General features: G+C 46.6%; 1 protein-coding gene across 3 annotated transcripts; it reads right to left on the reverse strand.

Moving 5' to 3' along the window:
- Positions 1-42: 42 nt before the first annotated feature.
- GNL3L (G protein nucleolar 3 like) lies at positions 43-25,258 on the reverse strand. Of its 3 annotated transcripts, XM_057718083.1 has the most exons (17): positions 25,166-25,253; positions 23,034-23,098; positions 21,774-21,920; positions 16,925-16,965; positions 15,393-15,500; positions 14,554-14,670; positions 13,744-13,827; positions 13,447-13,582; positions 12,411-12,514; positions 10,149-10,293; positions 7,998-8,085; positions 7,335-7,509; positions 7,106-7,248; positions 6,660-6,796; positions 4,729-4,856; positions 1,810-2,029; positions 43-231 (listed from the first exon to the last, which is right to left on the reverse strand). In XM_057718083.1, exons 6-17 carry the CDS (start codon positions 14,659-14,661, stop codon positions 149-151), a joined length of 1,551 nt encoding a protein of 516 aa, XP_057574066.1. In that variant the 5' UTR covers positions 14,662-14,670; positions 15,393-15,500; positions 16,925-16,965; positions 21,774-21,920; positions 23,034-23,098; positions 25,166-25,253; the 3' UTR covers positions 43-148. The 3 variants fall into 3 exon arrangements, with proteins under 3 accessions (XP_057574066.1, XP_057574064.1, XP_057574065.1); XM_057718081.1 differs by lacking the exon at positions 21,774-21,920 and having other exon boundaries at positions 25,166-25,258; XM_057718082.1 differs by lacking the exons at positions 21,774-21,920; positions 25,166-25,253 and adding an exon at positions 25,056-25,074.
- Between the last annotated feature and the right edge of the window lie 831 nt (positions 25,259-26,089).

The following is a 26,089-nucleotide window of genomic DNA, read 5'->3' on the forward strand; positions in this document are numbered from 1 at the left end:
GTATTGGGTTTGTCAGTTTCAGACACTTGGGACTTTTTTTCCCCTGGAGAATGGAGGGAAGGAGGGTGAGGGCAGGAGCAAACCATTTCATCTTTTATTTCCACTGGAACTGAAGCTTGGAGTAGGGGAAGGAAGTGAGATCAGTGGATCAGTCACCAGCACTGTCATCAGCATTGCCACAGAGGTCAAGGGCGGACATCATGGAATCAGACAGCTTGCTGGCAAGTTTATCTGCAGATGAAGAAAAATGGTCAGTCATTTGTTGGCTGGCTTACCAACAGGAGGCCTGCAGGAGCTAGCCTACATTTACCTTGGTCTGCACCAAACTCCCAAACTGGCTCCCTAACCTCCCCCCACCCCACCCAACACTAAACAAAACAACTGGCAGCCACTGCTCAACCTTACAGGAAGACCCACTTGTCTACCTGTGAAATGATTACCCCAAAATAGCTTATATCTCAGAGTGTCAGACTACTGAGCTTCAAGTATTTTTCTCTCTTCCTAGTATCAAAACAGCTGTTTTCTTTTACTGTGTTGAGCTTAGCATTCTGCCATGACCCTCAAAGTTCTCACAGCAAAGGGGCAAAATGGCAGTAGAAGCTTTGAGCCTAGATGCTCACCTCCATCCTCCAGCCACACCCTATTGCTCTTCAGGATTCCCCTCAGACATCACCTCCTTCGGGACGCCTTCTCTGATCACCCCTACCTTACCATGACCTCCAGGCTGGGTTAGGTTCCCTTACTGTGCTTTCTATGTCTTCATAGTGATCACTTTGTGTTGCCAATGTCTGTTTTCTTGTCTCCTCCCCACTCCTGAATAAGACCAGCAGCTCAAGGGCAATTCATCTCTGTATTCCCAGGACTGAGTGTGGAACCAGGCCAAGAGCCAATGGTTATAAACATAGTCTAGTTCAAAGAACAGTGCTTATGGGATCAATCAATCCTAAATTTGCATTCTGGCCCCATCAAATACCTTGAGTGTGTCACTTAATGTCTCTGGGCCCCAGTTTCCTCACTTACCAAATGAGAGTAAGACTTTTGCAATGAGTTAGCAAAAATCAGTATAGCATGGAGACCTAAATGGACCAGTCACACAACAGAGCCACCATTAAAATGAAGGGAGAAGTTCTTTTGTGAATTGATGGGGAAATACCTATAATGTATATGGAGCAGAAAAATGGTGTGGCAAAACTATGTTCAGGAGACTAGCATTTGTCTACAAAAAGAACAAAGAATATATAGATATTTGCCTGTGTGTCTATCTCAGAAATGAGATACAAGAAATTAACTGGTTGCCTCTGGGGGGAGGCCTGGAAGACTGGGGGATTGGAAGGAGACATTTTATTGTATACCCTTTTGTACCCTTTGGATTTTGATGTGTGTGCCTCTTGATAAACTAAACACATATAGCCTGAAAGCTTCTTAACACATAGAAAGCAGGTGATAAATAAATGGTGGGTATTTGATACATAAGACTAGGCCAGTGTTTCTCCAAGTGTGGTCCCCAGAGGAGCAACATCAGCACTAACTGGGAACCAGTTAGAAACACAAATTCTCAGCGCCCCCTACCCACCCACCCAATGGCCAACTACTCAATTAGAAACTCTGGGGGTGGGTCCCAGAAACCTGTGTTTTAATAAGCCCTCGGCAATTCTAATACAAGCAAAAGTTTGAGAACCACTGTGCTAGCAGGTGAGCCTCCTAACCCATCCCTGCCCCCTAATCCTGGCCTGAGGCTGGACACATGGAGAGGCTCATTCAGAAGCCCCTAATTAAGGCCTCAGGTGGGTGGTGGCCAGGTGCCCCCACCTGTACGCTTCTGGACCTTCTTCTTATTCTTCACGGCAGATGCCAGAGCCTGGCCCTGCTGCAGGGGGTCTGTCTCCATGATCCTCTGTAGCATCGAGCGACGGTCCACTGGGCAGACATCCACCATGCTGTTGTTCCTGGGGCGAAGGTCCACATTGCGCTTAGCCCACCCCATTTGATGACGGTTTGGATTGGTGCAATACCCAGTGAGATCTCCAATCTGGGGAAAGAGGACAACAGTGAGGTCTGGGCCTCCAGGGTACCTCCAAAGACTTCTGCAGAGGAGGCAGGGACAGGCTTGCATAAGAACAGGAGCCTGGAGCCATGCAGAATTAATCTTCAAGTCTGGCTCCACCACAGACTAGCAGGTGCTTAGTTATCCTTTCAGCCACAATTTGCACATCTGTCAAATAAGGGTGGACAGTGGGTAGCTTGCATGGCCTTTACAAGAATAAAATGAAAAAGTAGAATTACTTGTCCATGGCAATTGGTATTACAATAATTCTTTGTTCAAGTGACCCTTCAAGGTCTTACTCAATTTTACAGATATGTTCTGACACCTATTTTGTGCCCAGCTCTGTATGGGAAAATGCTAGAGAAATGACTCAGATGCAGTCCTATCTTCGGGAAGCAACCAGGTTAAAGGGGAAAAAAACCAACCACACCACAAGTTAGAATGTGGTTAAGTGCCCACCAAAGAAATGCAGCGTAAGCGACAGAGGCTGAGGAGACAGTGGTGGTCAACATACTTCTGCTGATGGGAGAGTCATTTCTGACTGAACACTGGGAAAATACCTGGGCACCCAAACAGGTGTCTATTTGGCTGGAATAGAAGGTACATGTGGGCAGTAATTTTGATAGAAAGCTCACTATGTGCCAGGTACCTTTCTAAACCCACACATATATGTGCGTGTTATACATACACATCCGTATGTATATGTATACATACACTCTCAGACACGTGTATTAACTCATTTAATCCTTGCAACAATGTCTTTGACAAACAAGGCACCTAAGGTCACACAGCTAGTAAGCAGTGGAATAAATTAGAATCCAAGCAGTCAGAATTCTGTATGTATGACTACCTGCTACATGACAGTGGGGAAAAGGCAAGGCTACCACACTGCACAACTCTGGGGTTGCGGGGTGGGGGGGGAGGTGCACCATTCACAATACGGCACACCTAAATGAAGGTGGGAATGGCGTGATTCACACTACTGCCCTAACGCAGGCCGCATCATCTCTTACAGAGCACAGGCAACAGTTTCCTTCCTGGACTCCCTACCCCTACGCTGGCTCCTTTCTTTCCAGCTTGATTTTTACTCCACCCACTAGAGTGATAGTTCTAATACATAAACTTGACCATGTAGCTTCCCTGCTTAAGAAACCCTTCCAGATGTTATACATCCATCAAAAATGAAGGACAGTTCTTTAAGTAATCATGTGAAACAATCTACAAGATGCATTTGTACATAAAATAAGCAGAACAATACAAATAGCACACGACTATTCGAATTGAAATAGATCTGTTATCTGCTTTTATGTATATGTGTGTATAAAGATGGAATAGCTCCGAAAGGACACTCAGGTCTAATAGTGACTGCCTCTAAGGAGGGGGCAGTGTGGCTGGAAAAGAGAGGCAGGAGAGAGATTTACTTTCACTATATACCCTTTACACCTTTTCAATTTTTTTGTTTGGTTGGTTTTGGGGTTTTTTTTGGCCATGCCACGCAGCTTGTGAGATTTTAGTTCCCAGACCAGAGATTGAACCCAGGTCCTCGGCAGTGAAAGGGGGAGTTCTAACCAATGGACAGCCAGGGAATACCCTACCTTTTCGATTTTGTACCATGTACCTAGTCAAAAATATCTTAAATATAGAAAATGGGAAAAAAAATTTTAATCTTTTGCCTCCCTTCCCCCCCACAAAAAATAACCAACTTTCAGTGTTTACCTATTATTCATGGTTTAAGGTTAAACTCAAGGCCTTCAGTGATGTTACACCAGATTCATCTTTCCTCACCTCTACCCCCACTCCAGCCATCTCAGACCACTGGTGATTTCCGCAAAATACCATACTCTCACCCTTTTGGGTCTTGGCACGTGCACAGGCGGAGCCCCTACCCACGGGCTGCTGCCCCTTTGCCCAGAGAATTCCTCAACCTTCAAGACGTGACACAAGCATCAAGGCCCCCAGGAAGATTTCCCTGACCCACAAGTAGTATAGGTTAGGGCCCTTAGATCCAAGTTTTCCCAACCTCTGCCCCCAACCTCAGGCTGTGTGTCTCCCATCACAGTGTAGCTATCTGTGGCTGAAACCACTGAACTGTGACCTCTCAAAGGGCAGATGTAGAAGCTGACAAAGCCTCCAGAGATCATAGCACAGCATATCAACTTGATCCTGTAGGTGCTGGGGAGCCATGAAAGGGCAAGTGACCTTTGGGATCTGCCATATGGGACATATGTCCAGGTGAGAGACAACTGGAAGCTTAGGCTAGGGTTACAGGAATGGTAGGAATAGAAAGACACCAAAAGCATCTCTTAAGATTTAGGAGGGAGAAGCCACAGACTTGGTGATTGACTGTGTATAGGATCCAGGATACCAGTTAGAAGGAAGGAAGAATCAGGGATGCCCAGGTTTTTAACTTAAACAACCAGGTGGATAGATGGGGATCCTGTTCTCTAGGCTAGAGCTGGGCTGGGAAAGCTGCTTGAGAAAGCATGCCTCCTCCTTGGACCTGCCATTAGTTGGCAAAGGATGCACCCTGCCTAGCACCCAGGGAGCCCACAGGGAGTGAATGAATGACCCACATCTCCCCACCATTATAGGCAGACCTCATTGGGAGCCAGGTGGAAGGGACTGACCATTTCCCAGAGCCCAGGGTAGAGGAGAGGGGTGCCATGGAGAAAGAGAACAGGTACCTTATACACGGTGGTTTTATTTTCCATGGCATCTGCTATTTTCACCATCGGAGAATGGAGCCACTTGATCTCCATTTCGAGTGGGTCCATGTCACCCAACAGCTCATCAGATTCTCCAGTGGCCAAGCCTTTAAACACAATCAATACCACTGTCAGGGCCCTGGCTCCTCCTTGCTACCAGCCCCTTGGTTAGGCCTCATTGGAAAGGATATGTGGACGCTGCCCAGGGGAGTCGGGAAGGAAAGCTCTTTTATTCCTGCTGGGAGGCCACATGACAAAGGATTAAAGGCATGGGTTTTCCAGTAGGGTACTCTCCTGCTGGGAGCTGGTCTTGGAGCCTCAGCTTCCTCATCTGGAAAATGAGAATGCCACAAGCCCTATAACAAAGGACTGCTGTGAATCACAGCAGAAGGTGACTGAAACGCACTGGCCTGAGACACTGCTCTGTAAATGGCAGCTACTGGGATTCCCTCCCCAGGACCAAGCCTCTCTCCCTCTCTCTCTGGTGCCTTGCCTAGAGCTGGCCTCCACTGCAAACCACAAATGTGCCCACTGCCCTGGGCCCACACTACCCTCGCACCTCTTCTAAACTTTGCCCCCACCCCCTTCCCTGGGCCTCTAATCCCTAACCAACACTAAGGCAACTAGGAAACTCTCACTATTAACCAATCCCTCTTCTCAATTTCCAGGACCTCCCTCTTTTGCCAAAGTACATTCTCACTGCCAGAACTCCACTAGCTCTCACACACAGCCACAGTCAAGCATCATCAGAAAAATGTGAGTAATTCCTCGCAACTGCCCACTTGATAGAAAGTAAAGTTCAGGAAAAGGGTTGACTTGCCCAAAGCCACATGAGGAATATACTCTGAACTAGGCAAGCCTCTTGTCCTCATTTGTAATCCAAGCACAGTAAAAGGCCCAGAGAAGGAAAGCTATTGGGCCTCAAGAGAAACAGAGTAACTAGAAGCCAGGCCAGCCAAGGCTTTCTCCACTACCCCAGTGTTCAGACAGGCCCAGAGAGCACCGGGCCCCTTTCTTGGGTAGGGTAGAGAAGGAAGGAGCCATCAACCAGAGCTGGAGATGGTAGAGTATCTGAAGAGAACAAACTTCCTACAGGAGTTTCTGAAAGTCATTCTTCTGTACCTCAACAAATAACCATCTTAATAACAACTAATATTTACTAAGCATGTACTATATGCCAAGCACTGTGTTTTTACATATTAAATAAGTCTTCACAACTATCTTATCAGGTGGGTGCTATTGTCCCCATTTTACAGATGATGTCATTGGACATGGAGAGGTTAAGGAACTTGTGCAGCACCACACACTAACTCAGATTTTAATCCAAGCAATCCATTCTTTTAACCACTTAGATACTGAATTGGAAGAGTCTTCAGAAACAGGGCAAGAGAGATAGTTTGAATGCCACATCTGCCTGTCACTGACCATGCAACATTTAGCAAATATCACCTTTCTGTGTCTCAGATGCCTCACCTGCCAATGGGAATAAAAGTAAAAATCTAGGAATGGACATGCAATGGCTGTGGCAAAACCTGGGGCAATATGAGAGAATGGGTTTTTGAGAGGACTCAGTCCACTCCAGGCCTCAAGAGATGAGGAAAAGGACCTCACACTTCCTAAACACCTCACCACGTTCCAGGTACTTTGCTGGTTTTTTTCCTATCTACCAAGAGCCCACAACCAGCCACCACCACCCCCCCACCCAATCCCCACTCCGTCTTCCCGTGACCCAGATTACAATTCTCCACCTTGTGGGAAAAGACATTAAGCTTAAAGCTGGTGAGTTTTTCCCAAACCAGAGTAGAGCCAGAGCAGTGGGAGGTCAAATATGGGACTTGCTGTCAGGTCTGTGTGGCTGCACTAGGACAGGACCAGGTGCCAGGCAGACCAACCCACTCGCCCTTACTTACATTCCATGGTATCCTCATTGGCCTGCTCAGTATCCTCAATGTCGAAGACCTCAGTCATCTCCTTAATGATCTCAGCACTGAGATGGGCAGGCAGAGTGTGGGTGGAGGGTGGGAGTGTATAGAAGCTGATCTTCCCACTGCATTGGGAGGTGGGAAGAAACTGGTGATATCATTAAGACAACAAATGACCAATCAAAGAGAGAATAAGTTCTCAAGTCAGAAACAGTTGAACTTCAACTAGAAAACCCAGACAGTAGCTTCTGAACAAGAGGTTGAGTTGCTACATAATCACTGGGTATAAGCTGCCGAGCAGGATGTGACCTGATGCCTCGGCCTTCCCTATCCAGGAACTCAGGCTACCCCACTGCTGCAGTGAACACAGATGAGCCCTTTTGTGGAGCCCGACTCCCAGTAGGCCTCACCCTTACCCCTAGCCCCCTCCTCACCTCACCCAGTCAGCCAGGACAGCTTTGGCTGCCTGCTCCTGACTGTATGTGCCCCCTTTCTTCTTCTTCCCCAAGCGGTGGGCCACTGCAGTCAGAAAGTGCTCAGTGGTCTGGAACCCAGAGATGCCGTAATAGCTGGAAATCTGGTGAAGAGAGGAAGAAAAGAAATCATGAGGAAGAACGAAGGACCCTTGGAGCGGGGTAAGGCATAAGCGAGAGCCCCATGTACCTCCTCCAGGTTACAGCGCTGCAGGATGGTCTCTACCGGGGTCACAGGGTCCGCCAGCTTCTGTACATGAATGCAGTTGCGCAGGATGGTGCCCACCTCTGAGTTGGGTCCTGGGACAATGCCCGGGGCGTCCAGCAGCCTGATGAACTTGTCCAGGTAGACCTCCTGCATGAACCTGGGGCAGGAGAGGAGAGATAAGAGGACGCAGGACAGTGATGAGCCCACATGTGTCTGGCACCCTCCAAGCCCCAAGCACCCACTTGAGAGAAGGGGTGGGACAGATGGCACACAGATGAAGGTGGAGAGATGTTGGGTGTGAGTCTAGTCTAGCCTCCACCACCAGAGACTGAGCTGCAGGACCACAGTCAAGCTTCTGACTCTCTAAGCCTGTTGCTTCATCGAGGAAGTGGAGCTGCTTATTCAGAGTCCAATCTTGCATGGCTGTCAGGAAGTTTCAAGGAGCTAAGGGGGAGAAAAACCCACCTGGGTGCCTAGCAGATACCCAGGGTGTGCCAGGTAAATGATGGCTATCAGTGAGACTCCCATGCCCATGGAAGAATCAGAGGCTGGTCCAAGATAAGGGACAGGGGCTGAAGGCGTGGGAGCTGGGGGAATGGTAGAGTGAAAAGGGTTTTGAAGTGGGGGAAGCAGGCAAGTGCTTACTTGGTGACCCCAGGAACGGCTCCCACACTGCACGCACGGCTGCGCTTCAGGCTATTGATCAGGCTGCTCTTCCCAACATTGGGAAGGCCTACAAAGGAGCAGCAGATGGCTCAGGGCAGGAAGGGTCCTCAGGAATACTTGAGACAGCCTGTGTGTGGGAGGCCCAGGCAGCGGCAGTGTGACCAGGCCACGGGGAAGCCAAAAAAAGAGCCTGGCCTCCTGCCTTCCTGTCCATGGCCCTGACTGAGCCCCTCCATGGCCTTTCTACCCCTCTCTTCCATATATGAGCACCCTAGCTAGATGCATCCCTCTCTCTAGATGTGACACTCAGCTCCCACCTACAACTAGCCTGGGAAAGATGCTCAATGCAAGGCCTCTGTAACACAGTCCAGTGGAGGGTGGACACTGGCAAGTATCGTGAGACAGAACCATCCATCCTGGCATGTAATTCACCTGGCATGGAGGTGAGGGGGGCTCATCTCCAGATGTCAGTCTCTGAGCAGCTTTCTGCCTGTGGTGTGTGTTTTTCTGTTTGGGCATCTGTGAGCACCTCTCAACCTATGGATGTCCTTGTCTATTTCTTCCTCACTGGGTCTCTCATTCTCACCATTCTCTTTCTCTGTGTGCTAGAATTTACATGTGTACTGCTCTCTCACAGAAGTGCCTCTGTGTATATTCCTCGTGTATAAAAGTCTCTGCACATCTGTCTCTTGGTTGTTCTCATTCTAAATAGCACTACTTTCCCTATATCTGTCTTTCCGACTCCATCTTCTTCTCTATCATATCTTTCATTGTCTGTGTATCTCTGTGTACCTAAGCACCTCTTTCTCTGCTGGTTTGTCTTACTGTCTCTCCTTCCGGCCATTGTCCTTTCTCTCTAATTCTCCCCACCTCACCAATTCCGTCTCTCTGTAATTCCCTCTATGCTAACTCCTCTCAGCTCTTTCTGCACGTGTTCCTTCTCTCCATGGGCTTGTCTCTCTATGTGTATGCCCCACTGTACATGTTTCACTGTGTCTCTTTTTCTCTGTCTGTGCCTCCCTAATCCTCTCTCTGTCTCTATTTCTCTATATATACATATATATCCGTCTCATCATAGACATGTATCTGTCTCTGTGACTCTGGGGCATGGCTATGTCTGAGGGTCGAGTGTATCTGGGCATGTGAGTCTCTGTGCTTGCAGGGCGGGGAGCGGTGGGGAGCAGAGTTGGGTAAGTGTATGGGAAGGGCTTGGTCTGCATGTATTTTGCCTCTGGGTCTCCATACGTATGGATATACATGTCGCTATACGTGTGGATCTGTACATCTGTTTGTGGATCTGTAATGTGTGCATAGGTCTGGGGGTACAACCTTTGTTCCTGCTCCTTTCTATGTGCATCTCCCTCTGAATCTCTCTCTATCCCTGTGTTTCCTTGGGTATGCATGTCTGCCTCTCCACTTACATGGGAGGGTCTCTAGCCCTGTTATGTCTCTCTCTGCAGGTCTCTGTGCACACGTCTTTGTGATAATATCTCCCTCTCTCTGCATGCCTCTGTCATTCAAATCTGTCTTCCCTTTCCACTCCCCACCAATCCCACCATTTGGCTTCCCAGATCTTTTACTGTGTCTATTCAGGTATGCACATTTACACCTTTTTCTCAGTGTCCAACTCTCTCTCCAATGTCTTTCTCTCTTGGCTTCACTTCCTCTCCCTGCTGGTCTATCTCTGCCTCTCTCAATTTCCCTGTTCGCTTCCCATGAGCCCTCCCTCAGTGCCCTGGGTTGCGGGTTTGAGCCTCAGCTCTGCCTTGTCTCACACAAGGCTGAGCCCTACAAGTCCCCTTCCCTTCTCTGAGCCCCAATGTTCTTATCTATGAAAGGGAGATGTTCAGCCCTCCCTCCCACAGCTCTGGTAGAATGAGACAGGGCCCAATCCAAGCCCAGCCCCACACAATTGGTCCATGGTTCTAACACTCAAACCATGGTGGTGATTGTAGGTATGCCTTCCCATGTCCACCAATCCAAATTACAAATCACAAGACCCTTCCTGAAGAGCTCCTCTCCTCCCCCCTCACCAACAAAAGTAACATGAAGTTCCCAGAATCCTTTCCCCCAATGAAGCCCCTGCACAAGGAAAAAGCCTGGGCCCCATGACCTCCCCTAAGGTCTTACCCACAACGCCCACACGGATGTGGGTGCGCACTTCACCAAGGCGGCAATAGTTCCCCAGAACCCTCATTAGGTTTTCAGCTCCAAAGCAGGCTTTGCTTTTCAGCAGTGACTCAGAGGCTTGATCCACTGGCACACTGCAACGATTCTGGAAAATGAAGGGTATTACAGAAGAGGCATCAAGTGGGAGATGTGATCTGAGCTCAGATTTCCAACTTTCAGGGCCACCTCCCTATGATCACTGAGACCCCCAGCCTGAAGCAGAGGGCTTCTCACACAGGCCCTGAACACCTGACATTTCCCTGCTTCCACAAGGCCTATTTTTCCATTGTCTTTGCATCTCCAGTCTTCTCTGTCCCAGCCTCTGCCTAGACACACAGATCTCTTGCCTCCCTCAGCAGGGGCAGGATACCATCCTCGCCTCTAGGCAGGCCAGGTTTGAGTTCCAGCTCTGCCTCTCACAGGCATGTGCCTGGCAAATTCTGATTCCACTCTCTGGGCCTCAGTGAACCTAGCCTACACAATGGGGACATTTGCCTCCCTGTCAGTGGAGGGAAGAGATAGTGCCTGGCCCACATAAAACCTACCTTCCCTTGATTCCTCACACAGGACAGGCCATTTCAGCCTCCATCTCTTTACTCCTGATACCACCTACTCTGCCCAGAATGCCCTTTCTCTGTGCTTACTTACCCACCACAGCACTGCAAAATAGGAATTGACTTCAATATCTATTAATGGGGCTTCCTAGGTGGTGCAGTGGTTAAGAATCCGCCTGCCAATGCAGGGGACACGGGTCCAATCCCTGCTCCAGGAAGATCCCACATGCCACGGAGGAACTAAGCCCATGTGCCACAACTATTGAGCCTGCGCTTTAGAGCCCGTGAGCCACAACTATTGAGCCCATGTGCTGCAACTACTGAAGCCCACACACCTAGAGCCCGTGCTCCACAACAAGAGAAGCCATGGCAAGGAGGAGCCTGCGCACCACACGAAGAGTAGCCCCCCACTCACTGCAACTAAAGAAAGCCCGCGCACAGCCAAAAAAAGACCCAACACAGCCAATAAAATAAATAAATAAATTTATAAAATATATATATATATCGATTAATAAGAAACAGGTTAAGGAGCTATATTCTTAAAGTGGAACACAAATGAAAGAAAGGTGGCAGAAAAGGATGCTTATCACATTTTTGCCATCAAAAAAGCCAAAAAATTATAAAGGAGATATCATGTTTCTCCAAGATGAGCAAAGATTTAAATGTTTAATGATATCAAACGTTGGCACAGGTGTAGAAAAATAGGCCCTCTCACACATTCACCTATCCCATTAGTGGGAAGATAAATTGATACAGCCATTGGTGGGGTGGGATGGAGGAGGGAGGCGGGGCTGGGGAGCAATTTGTCAGTGTCTAGGAAAATGTAAAATGCAAAAAGCCTATGACCCAGCCACTCTACCTCTCAGTAACAAACCTACACAAACACTTGCCCACTAGCCAAGAAGACATGTAAGGGTACGTGTTGTAGTACTGGTTATGATAATAAAAAAAACTGGAAACATTTTATTTAGCATCAAAAAGGTAGAACTCTATAGAAAGATCTTCAAGTAAAAAAAAACAAAAAGCAAAACACAGGATGACATATATGATACCCCCAAGCACTATTTTCTCTTTATATACACATCCACATATAGCATAAAACACAGAAGAACACCTGGAAGGATATACACCAAACTAACAATGGTAGTTACTTCTGGGTATGGATAAAGGAGACTGGAATTAGGGGTACCAATGAAAGGATATTCAAGCTTCATCCATACAGTTGACCCTTGAACAACATGTGTTTGAACAGCGCAGCTCCACTTATACACGAATGTTTTTCACTAGTAAATACTACAGTACTACATGATTCGCAGTTGGTTGAATCTGCAGATGCAGAACCACAGATATGGAGGGCCAACTATAAGTTATACATGAATTTTCCATTGCGCAGAAGGTGGATGTCCCTAACCTCTGTTTAGTTCAAGGGTCAACTGTAATTGTTTTTATTTTTTCTACATTATTTTTTAATAAATAAGTTTTACACCTGGTGCAAAACAGAAAAAAATGTCCCCAAGGACCCAGTTTCTCTCCCTAGAAGCAACAAATGTTTCTGTATACTTTAATATCTTATGTTGAAAACATATTTCCATGTTAATGATATAATTAGAAAATAGTAAAAGCCCTAGGCTACCCTCAAAGAGGCTAGATGTCCCTGGCCCCAGCTTACCAGGTTTTTGATCTGATGCTGGGTGCTGGCCTTAAAAGCCACAGTTGGCAGCTCATTCCGAAGGTATTCCAGCCACTTCTCCACAATCTCCTTGGGGACCAGGTCTGGGGAAAACAGGAACAGATAGGGTTGGTAAGGAGAACATCACCGCGATGGCTCACTCCAAAGATGCAACCACCCACATCCAAGGCTTGGTCCACCTCCTGCCAACAGGTATCTCCCTAGCACTGGCTGTCCAGTCCCCAGGTTAGTGTTAGAAAGGACAGTCTAGTCTAGGGGACAGGTTGGCCCTCCCTGAAGAGACTTCTGTTTCCTCAAGGAGAATAGGTAACCAGCTGTATGCTCCTAGAGGCCTTCTTTCCAGACCAGGGGGCCCAGGGTGCCAGAGGCCTCCCAAAGACTGTGTTTCCCATCCCCTCCCTGGATCATTCTAGGTTGGGCCAAATGTCAAGAATAACCTTGACAAGAATAGCTACCATTTAAGAAGTACTGATCATGTATGTACCAAGCACTTTATCACTAACTCTCACAACAATCCTGTGAGATTGGGACCCATTTTACAACTAGAGAAACAGAAGCTCTCAGGTGACATGACTTGTCCAAGATTCCAGAGAAAACAGACAGCAAAACTGGGATGAGACCCAGACCTCAGTGACTCCTGAGCCCATGTGCTCTTCTGCCCCAGTGTCTGGGTTCCAGCGTCACGTTGAAGAGGAACTCTCCAGGGTTGGCCAGTCACAGATAAAGCTCAAAATGGCAAAAACAGGGGACTGAAAGGCAGACAGGCTTTAACTCCATTTCCAACTTCTGCTACACTGTGCGTGTGTGTGTGTGTGTGTGTGTGTGTGTGTGTGTGTGTTTAGACAAGTGACTTCACCTCTCAAATCCCTGGCTTTAAAAACTAGAACAAGAATTCCTACCTTGCACAACTGTTATGAATACCACTGAATTGCTGGGTCTCAGGGTCTGGTCCAAGCTAGTCTTTTAAAAAGGCCTGGCCCCTGCCCTGCCTTACCCAATCCTGCCCAATACCTACCAATCTTGTTCAAGACCAGGACCAGCTTCTTGTTGCCTTCTGACCGCAGAACAGCTTCCTCCATTTGGAAGCAGCGGCAGCCCAATGGGTCCCTGGCATCCAGGACTTCTAGAATCACATCAGAGTATTCAACCACCTGCAGGGTAGGAAATGGGGGATGAAGACAGGGAAAGAACTCGGTAGCAATCAACAGGCCCATGAAAGAAGAGGTCCCCATCTTAGGAAAAACAGAACAGAGAGGAGACAGGACTGGATTGGTGCCCTCCATAAAGGGCCTTAAGAAATGGGCCCCCATACCTTACGGAATTCCTTGTAATAAGCCTTCCTTGTGGCCTCATCATCCAGTTGAGGAAACATATTTAATTCCTGCAAAACTTCCTCCTAAAGGAAAAAAAGACAATGGTCCAGGGAAGGAAAGAGACTGAGAGTGGTCTTTGGCAACCACGGGAGGCTGGGAGAGCCATTTGAGTCCCAGCCCACTGAAGAGTAGCTTGCATCACCAGCAAAGACAGAAACTAGAAGAAGAAAGGATAGACCCACATGGTCCATGCATGTGCCTATTTGTAAATGTGTGTTCAAGCACCAGCTAGAGGCCTGGGTATGCACCTGAGTGTATAAGGGAGGAATGTAAGAGGGAGGTGTAAGTGAGAAAAACAATCTATGGGGAACGTGGGATGGAGGAAGCAAAATGTGTACTGTATATTAGAAAAGGAACTTTTAGTTGGAAAGTATATATTCTGTGAGATGAGAATATATGTCAGAAAGGCAGTAAGAAATTCTAGAAAGAAGATGACTCCTCTCTTAAATTTCCCCTCTCACTCTCACTCTTTCCCCCGTCCCCTAGTCCAACGTCTCCCCACTCCCAACCCCCAGTCTCTGGGTTCCAGCTTGGGAGAAAGGACCTAACCAGGTTGTCCGGTCACAGATAAGGCTCCTCTCACCCTCCCTCCATGTGCCTACTGTTTTCCATCCTCTCTGCACTGATTCCCTACCCCACTCCCCAACAATCTCACACACTCCCTCTTTCCTTTTCACAAAGCAATAGCAAAAGATGCTTTTGAGTAAACCCACACCAGTCCTGCCCAGGGGCAAAGACTGCTCTCTTACCTTGTGCTCAAACTCCTCCTGGCGTCGCAGGACATCCTGACAGTAGCTTTCAATGGTCCTACGTCGGTGTCTCTCTTGCTCCCGGGCAGCCTGCTGTTTCTCCCTCATCTCCTCAGCCTAACAAGTGAACACACACCAGGGCTGTGGCTGACTAAGTCTTCAGTCTAAGGGAGGGATGCAAGACCAAGAATAACAGGAAGCAGGTGACAGAGGGAGAAAACAGTGTGACATGGCACAGGTGGGAGGAGAAGGGATACAGGGAGGAAGAAGATATGACAGCAAGAGATAAGGGGTTTGAGAGAAAGAAAAAGACAAAGAGATGAAGGAAGGGAAAGCATGGCAGACACTAATACAAGGAAGGTATGTGAAGCCGAGAGAGAATGTGTTCTAGGCAACGGGAACCACTTAAGACCAGAGAGGAAAAGAAAACAAGGTTCTGGGATGCTCCATCATTTAAAGAGCAGCAAAAGAGACTGGAGAAAAGAAAGAAGGACATCCAGGAGAGCCAAAGTAAGTGTTTCAAAAAAAAACATGGTCTCAAATGCTGAGAATTTGAATAAGATGAGGGAAGAAAGCTATTCATGAGTCTGATATCAAAGAACATGCCAGTGAGGTTGGCAGAGGTCGTTCTAGTGGAGCAGTGAGAACGTAAACCAGACAGCCATGGACTGGGAGGTGAGCAAATGGAGACACTAAATCAAGTATTGATGCAGCCGCCCTCTCTTCTCCTTTCCACAAACAGCTGCGACAACCCTAACAATTCTGGCCTTTGCCTTTCAACATTTCTATGGACCAGTCAAGCCAGGCCCTCTCTCTCCCCCATCTGGGAAAGGGCTTACCCTCTTCTTCTTTAATTCAGCCTCCCGACTGGCGTGATCACTGGAGTGAACAAACTGGGGAGCAGAGGCCACTTTGGTGGCAGCTTTCTTCCCATTCTGCTTTGCAGGCTGTCACCACACAAGAGGGAAAAAATGAACAGAGCTAATGAACCCATGGAAATCACCCTTCGGGGGGAGGGGGGTTAAAACTGCTCAGAAGTATACTTGGGGGGGGAAGGGGAGAAGCAAACAAAAAGGGCTCTGTCCCTAGAGGTCTGCCCATATGACTAGAGAGAGACCCTTCTTCCCCTAGCCAGGCAGGGACTAGGTAAAGAACACCAGGAAAGGTGGAGGGTAACTGGAAAGGTTTCCTAAATAAAGGTTAAGGGAATACTATGTAGCTCTCCAAGTGCGGCCCTTGGAACAACAGTAGCAGCATCACCTGGGCACTTGTTAGAAATACCAATTATCAGATGCCGAGACAGTCCTACTAAATCAGAAACTCAAAGGTGGAGCCCAACAATCTGTGTGTTTTTTTTTCTCTACAAGCCATAGTTTATTTATTTCCAATCTGGAGGGACTCCAGGGGGTCTCTAGGGACCTAGAACCCAACTTCCATCTCCTATCTTTCCAGCAGCCCACAGGATTTTATAGCTTCCTCAAAGTCAGTGGTTCTCAACATTGGTGGCTTTTTTTTTAAGAACTTTTATTGAGATACAGTTAACATACAATAAACTGCATATATTTAGAGTGTACAATTTGGTATCCCAATCTCCCAATTCATTTCCCCCCAACCCTCCCCACTTTCCCCACTTGGTGTCTATATGTTTCTTCTCTACATCTGTGTCTCTATTTCTGCCTTGCAAACTGGTTGATCTGTACCATTTTTCTATAGTCCACATATATGTGTTAATATACGATATTTGTTTTTCTCTTTCTGACTCACTTCAGTCTGTATGACAGTCTCTAGGTCCATCCATGTCTCTACAAATGTCCCAGTTTCAAGCAATCTGTTTTAACCAGCCCTCCAGGTGATTCTGGAAGGCTAGTTAAAGTTTGAGAACTTTAACCCTGCTAAAATTTGAGAACCACTAATCTTGACCCTAGTCCTACTTGTCCACAACTTTCCCAGCAGGACCAGGAGATCCAGGAGCTGGAGCCAAAGACTGCTTGAGTCTCCCCTCTCTCCATGGGCAATAGGGATTTGGGAATTAGATAGACTCAAGTCCCAGCTGTGCTACCTTGAACCTAAGAAATTTCTCACTGAGGCTCAGTTTCTTCATCTAAAAAATGGGATAATGACAATCCCTACCAAGGTAAATCAAGCACAAAGCAGTGTATGGCTTGTGGTGGAAACAATAAATGCTGCTGCTTCTCTGCTGAAGCCACCCAGAGAGGGAGGGAAAGCCAGATCTGCTGATTCCAAGGCGGTGCTCTGTTTGGAGTCATCCAATATCTGCTTAGTTTTGTGGGCCTCTTCTAGGGTGGGCAACCTGTTCCTGACCTTGTCCCCAACAATGGGTATACCTTACCTGACGGTGCAACCAACTTACCTTCTTGCAGCCTTTGGAACCTTTACCTGGCTTTTTATTTTCTGAAAGAAAAAAAAAAAAGGGCCATCATCCACCTACCCAACATTTGTTGAACTTTAATGGAGGTGGTCAGGCCACTCTGGGAACCTAAGGAAGCCTCAGACACCATGTCTGTCTAGGCACACAAGACAGACGTGGAGCTGGCAGCAATAGTGTCAGAGGAGGTACTGGATATAATGTTTGGGGTATTCAGTGCAAACTGAAACAATTCTTAAGTGAATCCTGTGAAAAGAGAAACCTTAATGTGTGCTTCTGACTCCTCTCTCTCTCTTCCAACTTCTAACTGGGGCAGCTCAACAATGTTGGCACCAGGCTGAGGTAGAGGGCTGGCAGCATGGGAAAGTGATCTGAGGAGTTCCAGCCAGCTAAGCCAGAGTAGATGCCCTCAGCACATGGGGAAAGAACTGTCCCTTCCTGCTGACCTTTCTGATGCCATTGCCTCCAAAAGGAATTGCCGTACTCAGCTAAACTGCAGCCTCCCTTTGATTTAAGGAGAGAACTCACTTTCTATTGGGTTGGCCAAAAAGTTCGTTTGAGTTTTCAAGCTGTCACAGAAAAACCCAAACAAACTTTTTGGCCAACCCCAATACAATCACACCTTAACAAAGCCCAAGAACTTAAGAGGCCTCTCCCCACTTCAATGAGAAGTCCTGTCTGTCATCTCCTCACAGCTGGCCTCTCAGAAAGAATGGCTCCCCTTAATTCTCACCATTTGCAAGGGGCTAAAGGAATTCCTACAGGGGGAGATTCTGGAAGGTCAGGATACATGCTACAAACAAATATAGGTGCAGCTTGAGATTATCAGACAGAGAACAGGCTCACCAATCACATCAGGTGGTTCACACCAAAGCAGAGTTAATGTAGGAAACAGAGGATTTAAATACTACTGCAAATTCTTAAGGAGATTCGAGAAGATACTTCAAATGAACTGTGTGAGAAAAAGATTCCCAAAACTTGATATTGAATAAAAATTCAATCAATGTAGTGAAAAACAGAACAGATATCACTAATAACCAAATTAATAAGCTAGAAGGTCAAGGGAAGAGCTTGCTTAAAATAGAACAAAAATCCAAAGAAAAGTAAAAATAGAAAATGGAGAATGGACTCAGGAGAGCTAGTATCTAAATTAATAGGAATTCGGGAAAGAGAAAAGATATATATCAAGATGCAATTATTTTTTTAAATTGTAGATAAAATTTTCCCAAGTTGAAAACAGGCTTGAGGCTTCAGACTAGAAAAGCTCATGGAGCATCAAGATTAACAAAAACAACATATGCCCTGGGCATATACTGATGAAATTTCTGAACTCCAAAGATAAAGAGAAAATCTTGTAAACTTCCAAATAGAAGGCATTCCCAACAAAGGTGAGAGAAGCAGACAGCCTTCTTAAATCCACAATTCTGAACACTTAAAACAGAAGAATAACCATTACAAAGTACTGAGACAAGAAACGGTGTTCCAAGCTAAACTGCTGTAACTGATCACTCTTACATGAAGGTAAAAGTCAGACATTTTCAGATGTGCAAAGATTACCACCTGTGTTTCCTTTCTGGTAAAACTACTTGAGGAAGTATACCAGCAAAAATAAGCATAAAACCATGCTAAAGGTCTAACTTTGGAAGAGTAAGATAAAGATAGTTATTATTAAACTTTGGTAAAGTGATAGAGAAATTTAGTTATTGCTTGATATAAATATGAATGCAATTACCAACATAATTTTAAGTACTGGTGGAGGATATTTTCACACTTGTTAAAACTTTTTTAAAGTAATAAGAGAATAAAAAGAAACAAACAAAAAATATAAGATGGTAGAAATCAGACCAAACATATTAGTTATAATGAATATGAATGGGCTGTAATAAAAAAAATCAGAACCCAAGTCTCCTTTTCTTCCAAAGCACTCATGTTGCAATGAAAAAAATGTGAGGTTTAGAATGAACCAGGTCTGGCCATTTTACTCAATTTCCATCGGCCTAACATCCCTGGAAAATGAGGGTCTGCACTGGATACAGGCACACAATGAAAGAAAATACATCACTTAAAGTGGGGGAAAACATCTGCTTCAGAGAGGAGAAGGAGGAGGGAAGAGAAGCAGGGAGGAGGGTAGGGGTGCAGTCACCACTCACAACACTGCAACACCCAGGAGCCACTGTTACTGTTTTTTAATATTTTCAGAGAGAAAACAGTTACCATTTTTTAGCCGGCCATACCTAGGTTCCTGTTCTGGCTCAATAACCTAGCTATATGACCTTGGAGAATTTTCTTAAATTTCTCTGAGCACCAATATCTCCATCCACCAACTCTCATATCAATATTTAAAGGTGAATCTCTCCATTCATCCATCAACTCCCATACTCTCACCCACTACATCCCTGTATACCCAGCGTGGCAGTGACTCTGCCCCCATCCTCCATCTAACCCTGCATCCGACTTCCCACTATGCCCTCTGAAATTCCCACTTGGGAGATCAGCACTCCCCTAATTCTTCCATCTCTCCTTGGGAACAATTCCTCAACCTCCTGCCTTAACAGAGACTCAGTTCTCCCCTGAGGACACTGCTTCACCAGCAGACCAGAAAGCTGGCTACTGTTTTATATGAACATGAATACCTTGGGGCCAGTAGGTTAGAGGAGGTATCTTGCAGACTCACCACTGCCAAACCAATTTCTCCCTCTTGTTAAAAACGGGGCGGGGGGGGGGGGAGGACCCTGCTCTTTTTGAGACTGCTGCTATGCCTGTCACCTATGAGTCACTTTTCCTCTTTTATTGAAGCACCTGGCTCATAGCTTTACTTTCAGCTAAACTCTTGCCATCATCAACCTGGGCAACTTTGGTGATCACTGGGCCCCTTCCAACACTCGGGTTTCCCACTTCCTCAACATCATCACCTCCAGGGACCCCCATTCCATGTAGTCACCTGCCCACCCACTGCTATGGTGATATCTATGATCATCATCTGTAACTGCTTGGACTTCAGAAAGCAGTCTCAGACACCCCTTTCAACTATCTTCAAGCACATTTGTTCAACCTCCTAGAGACTTCCGAAACACTGACGCCACTCGGTTCTTTATTCAGGGGCCACACCATTTCCCTCCCTGCACTGCTTACATTCCACAGTCTGTCATTATGATGGATTACATACCTATGCCACCAATTACTGATGGTTGTAAATCTTTTAAATGATAAAATATACCCTCCTTTTTAATAGCCATTCAAAAGTTAAACAGTTGAAACTGTATCTGAACACTCTTTCTAAGGCTTCTCAATAACCTTCCCAGATTTAATCATTATCATTACCATTTGGGTCCAAGGTATCTCTAGCCCAGGGTGTAGGAAGCTGCACCATGAAGCACCTCCCCCATCTTCCGCTGCAATCATTCTAGTTAGTCTGATCAATACTTCGGGTTGCAATTTGCCAGTGAAAGTCTCTGCGTGCAAAGTTTTTCCGTTTAATTTAATGTACGTAAAGTTTTTCTATTTAATGTTCACCATTTTCCCACTAATGCAGATGTGTATGATTGTTCTTTAACAGGTAATACAGTCATATGGTTCCAAAATAAAACCGTGTCAGACGCAGAAAACAAATTTATGGTCACCAGTGGGAGAAGAGGGGGTATAAACTGGGAGATTGGAACTGACATATACACACTACTATATATAAAATAGATAACTAATAAGGACCTACAGTATAGCACAGGGAACTCTACTCAATACTCTGTAATGGTATATATCAGAAAAGAATCTGAAAAAGAGTGGATATATGTATATATATAACTGATTCACTTTGCTGTACACCTGAAACTAACAGAACATTGTAAATCAACTATACTCCAATAAAAATTATTAAAAATAAATAAAATAGGACTTCCCTGGTGGCACAGTGGTTGGTTAATAATCCACCACAGGGACATGGGCTCGATCCCTGGTCTGGGAAGATCCCACATGCTGCAGAGCAACTAAGCCCATGCACCATAACTACTGAGCCTGTGCTCTAGAGCCCGCGAGCCACAACTACTGAAGCCCACACGCCTAGAGCCCGTGCCACCGCAATGAGAAGCCCACATATCGCAATGGAAGAGTAGCCCTGGCTCGCCGCAACTAGAGAAAGCCCGCGTTCAGGAACACAGACCCAACGCAGCCAATAAATTAATTAACTAATTAATTAAATATAAAACTATGTATTCTGATAGGTCTCCCTCCCACACTTATCCCTAGCCACTGCAGCCCCCTCACCACAAGAAAACACTTTATTAGTTTGTCATGCATCATTCACTTTCTTTAAGCAAATACAAATACATATATTCTTATTTCCCCCTATTTTCTCCCAAGGAAGGTAACATACTATATACTCCTGTCAGCAACTTGCTTTTTTCACTTAACAAATCCTGGAGATCTTTCCATCTAACAGTGTTTCCATACAATAGTCTTTCCATATACTACTTCCTCATTTTTTTTTAACTGCCAGGGTTCCTCTGTATGATACTCTATTTAACCAGCTAATTATTGTCTTTTTCATCACTATCAATAATTCTATTACCAATAAAAATTAATTTAAAAAATTTTAAAAGTAACTATTATTATCTTGTATTTGATGTTCTTAAATAGAGCATAACTAATTTTGTTCACTTTTCTTGTGTTGCTTGAAAAAATGATTATTTGCTTTTGGCACTGACATAACCAAAGCCTGATTCTTGATGAAATTTTTATGATTATATAAAGTAAGTGAATTTTCACCAAGCCCTACATAGGCAGGGCCACCATTCACACAGAACACAAGGCCACTGGGTTGCATAATTCTCATCCAACCTACCTAGTGTGCTATCCAAACGTTATCATTTTCTGCTTGGGCCTCGGCAGGATAAAGGCAGGGAAGCGCAGAACCAGACCTGTCCTACTGCCTTTGCCTTCCCTCTTACAAGGAAGAGTCCAGGTATCACATTTGTCTTCTCCCTCTAGGCTGTAAGCATCATGGTGGGAGGAAGGGAGATAGAGTTAGCACTACTAACTGAGACATTCTAGTGCCTGGCACACAGTAAGTGCGAAATAGCTACGCCTGGTCATGCTGGGCCCTTGGGACACAAAGATGAACCAGATGTCAGTGAGAAGTTAACAGTGTAGTGGAAGAGAAAGACCTAATCATACAGAGTTAGTAGCCCTGGTTCCTGGGGATACACAGACAAGTGGAAACCAAGGAAGGAAGTTAACAGGAGGGATTCCCAGAGGAAGTGATGTATAAACTGAAATCTGAAAAACAAGCAAGTTATCCTATTAAAGGATGAGAAGGAAAGGGGAAGAGTCCTGAAGGCAGAAAGAACAGCAATTTATCTACACTGTCTGTTTTATAGGTAAGAAAAATCCAAAGCTCAAGAGAGGTCAGACAATAATTTAGTGGCAGAACAGTGTATGCATCCTCTGAGGAGCTAAATTCCAAAGAGAAATGAAGGCTGAATCTTTCAAACTAATACTTATAGACCACTTATTATGTGCCAGGCACTGTTCTAAGTGTTCTACCTATTTTAATTCATTAAATCCTTACAACAACACTGTTAGGCAAATACTATTACATTATTAAGTAGGAACTATTATTAACCTCCTCTTCCCCCACTTCCACATCCCATTTTGTAGATAAGGAGACTGAAGTTAAGTAACTTGCCCAAGGCCACAAAAGTAATGAGTGGAAGAGCTGAGATCAAACTCAGTCTGGCTCCAGATTCCATGCTTTCTTTTAACCACTGGTACAATCTATGATACCAACTTAAAGGTACAACTTACTAAGAAAAATGCTAGGCTATGTTAGGGTTACAGGCAGTGTAATATGGTATTTACTGCTATTCACCTGCAGTCTCTTTATCATCACTTAATCTTGCTGAGCCTCAGTTTCCTTATCTGTAAAATGCATATTGGGGATAAGGGGAGCACTACCTCAGAAGGAAGTTGGGAAGACAACAATAATACCATATGTAAAAGACAGCGATCTGGTTCATACCGAGCAATTTTTAAAAGCTGCTGTGAAATACTATGAATATTCATTAAAGCTTAGCATTGAGAAGGAGTGGTAAAAGAAACTCACTGTGTCTAAATTTCATCATGATTAGCTTGAAAGCAGGTAGATTCAAATCTGCAGGCTTTTTTTTCCTGTCAAAATGGGAGAAGAACCAATTTGAAGACAGAGAGGGGAACCACAATGCCACTAGCCCCCTTCTGAACCCCCGAACCCCCTGAAGGCAAAATAAAATGTTAAAGAACAGGATAAGGAAGCCCTAACAATTACAGGAATCTGGGAGAAGGGGTTATACTGGAGCTGGCACCTGATATGGCTAAATATAATTATAATAATAATATTACAGGGAAGGCAGTGTCACACTACCCAAAGGGAAGCTGTGTCTAAACCTCTCTTCCTAGGTGGAGTCAGTGCCTCAATGCATCAGGTGGGATCCTGGGTCCTCAATCCTCCACCCTGAACTAGCACTAAACCTCTCTACTCTAAGGGGAGAGGGGTATGCGAGGACAATCTGTTTCAACATAGGGTATTAACTGCGCCTCTTTTCCCCAAATAGGGTTCTGTGTCTCATCTACCCTGGAAGTGGCGGGACACACACACACACACACACACACACACACACACACATATCCCTGGAGTCTACCCCAGGGAAAAGGGACCTCAGAATAGGGCTTTTTATCTGTATGTTTATGTGGACTGAGGTCAGTGCAAAATCTTGGGGGAGAGGGGGAAAGAAATCTGGGCTGTATGTATGGCTGGGGTCTGTTCCTTGGTGACTGAGAGGAGGAGGGCAGGATGCCTTTTGTGACTCTACTCCAGGATACAGAGGAAATGGATAAACCGGCACAGTGGCTGTGTGCATCTCTGCTGCATGGGAGAGGAGCACAAGCACAAGAATCTACATCTATAAATTGTGCAGGGGGTGGGTGGCAGGGGTGCGGACGGTGCTCTGAGTCTCTTTACCCTAGGGAGGGCCGTGGGATGGGATTGATACACCTACCTCCACTACAAGCTGACATTAGTGCCATGCTAACAAAAGGGGGGGGAGGGGTTCCTGTGTTTTTTCTTTCCCCTGGATGGAGAGAAAAAGATCTGAGCTCCACTACCTTGGGAGCCCATATGCACGCACTGTGGAGTAATCAGTGATGTCACTGCCTCTCAACATTGCAGGGCACCTCTCTGCTCCCTTGGGGTCTCTCCTTTCCTACAGTTTGTGATTCTAAATCCTTGGGGAAGGGGAGGCGGGGGAGGAGGGATGATCTGTGTCTACCTAAAAAGGAGAAAAAATCTGAGCCCTTCTTCCCCGGGGGCCCCAGGAGAGGCAGTTCTGACTGTCTCTTCGTTGGTTAAGGTCAGCTACGGGGCATTTTTGGTGGCTCAAGCCTTTACAAATTCAGTATGCCAGCGCCTAGAGAGGAGGTGGTCAGGTCTGATTTTCCACAACGGGGAGTAACTCTAGCCTAGAAGGGGTAAATCTGCGTGGTTCTCTGTGGGTTAAGACTTGTGCCTCCTAACACTTAGGGAGGGGTCGTCTACCACCTCTTCAGGAGCAGGGTTGGGGCATGAGCCAGTTACACGCGGGCGAGGTAGGGACGTCTCTAGGTCTCCACGCTAAGGGAAGGAGGCTCACTCCTCTGTATATTAACTTCGGAGCTCCTCTATTCTGGTGGTCGGGCGGCGGTGGGGTGGGGGTAAATACATCAAAGCCTCTGTCCTAAGGAAAAAGTGCGCGGACGCGGATCTGTGTGCCTTAGCGCCTGTAGAAATCTGCGCCGTTCAGTCTCTTGAGGAGGGAGATGTCTCTTTACGGGTAGGGTCGATGTCGCCACATCTTCGGGGTATCCACGCCTGTCTATACCAGGAAAGTGAGGAATGGAACCTCACTACCCTAAAAGGAGGGCACTCGACGCTTCTCCACGCAAGCTGGGTCTGTAACTCTCCATACCGTGTGTCCAGTGGTCTACACCAGTCTAGATGAGGTAGGTCCGTGCCCCTCTACCCCGCAAGAATGCGTTCGGGCGCATGTCCACGTGCCGAGCAATCCCTGTCTCATCTGGGCCCTTCTACCCGGGAAGGAACCTGACTCTTTACCTCTCTATTCCAGGGCAGAGAGTTCCTCTAGTTTCACCTCAAATAGCTGATCCTTTCTGCACTGCCGGCTGGGTGAGCACTCACCACGAAGAAAGAGAGTCGTCTCTTACCTCCACTTCCGACGAAGATCTGCGAGGAGAAGATAGCACAACACTATCTGCGGAGAAACTGCGCTCGCGCCGCTACGCTTGGACTTCCGGATCCTAGCCTCGCGGCGCCAGCTCAGTGAGCCGCGCGTCCCCGGGGGCGGGGCTTCGGATTGACAGTTCGCGCCCGCCCGTCGCTTCCCTGCAGCCGCGCTGGCCCCGCCTCCCGCCGCCCCGTAAGGCAAGGAAATAGCCGAGACCGGGAGGCGGGGGCCGGGGAGGCGGCAGCGGTTCTTCGCCTGGTGTGCCCGTGTAGCCTACTTGTAAGCCATGTTGTTGTCTGTGGGCCTCTGCCTAGGCCTAAATATGTGTATTCTCGAATCTTAGTGACCAGGTGATCGCCAAGGCCGCATCAGACAAGGGTGGGGGGGTCGGTGCCTTTGTCTACAATGGAAGATGGCGACGGGCAGGGTGTGAGAAAATGGCCGCCTGGGTCACATGTTTTGCTGAGTATACCTACCTGAAATGACTCGGTTAGCTGTTCCCAGCAACCGTCCCGGCTTGCAGAGTCCCAGATAAACCCTGAGGGAGCCACTCGGAGCTCTTTCTGCTTTAGGGCAGATCCACGGCCAGGACTAGGAGGAAGCCTCTCCCACCCGTTTGCCTTCTTCCCCTCCTCCTCCTCCCTTCCTCCCTCCCTCCCTCCCTCCCTCCGGCCCCAGAGCGGCGTCTGCAGGAGGGGATGGATTTATCTATGGAGTGGGGGCAATTACGGGTTTCTTCGGAAACAATCTCAAGGAGCTCCTGACCTGGCTGGAGAATGAGGTCTCCCCCTAAAAAAAGTAATTAGTAGTCTGAAAATTGTCTTCTTCCTGATAATTTAGTTCCAGCCACTCTTCCTCTAGCCTAAACTTTGGCGTGAGGTCGAACTCCTCTACCCCAAAGATA

The sequence above is a fragment of the Hippopotamus amphibius genome, chromosome X (assembly GCF_030028045.1).
Source record: "Hippopotamus amphibius kiboko isolate mHipAmp2 chromosome X, mHipAmp2.hap2, whole genome shotgun sequence".
NCBI classification, from domain to species: Eukaryota; Metazoa; Chordata; class Mammalia; order Artiodactyla; family Hippopotamidae; genus Hippopotamus; species Hippopotamus amphibius.

Excerpts from the sequence above, each read along its gene's own strand:
- GNL3L (XM_057718081.1), bottom strand. Across the intron at positions 13,583-13,743 it reads ATTACAAGGAATTCCGTAAG|GTGGTTGAATACTCTGATGT; the intron begins GTATGGGGGCCC and ends CCTACCCTGCAG. Across the intron at positions 2,030-4,728 it reads ATAAAACCACCGTGTATAAG|ATTGGAGATCTCACTGGGTA; the intron begins GTACCTGTTCTC and ends CTCTTTCCCCAG.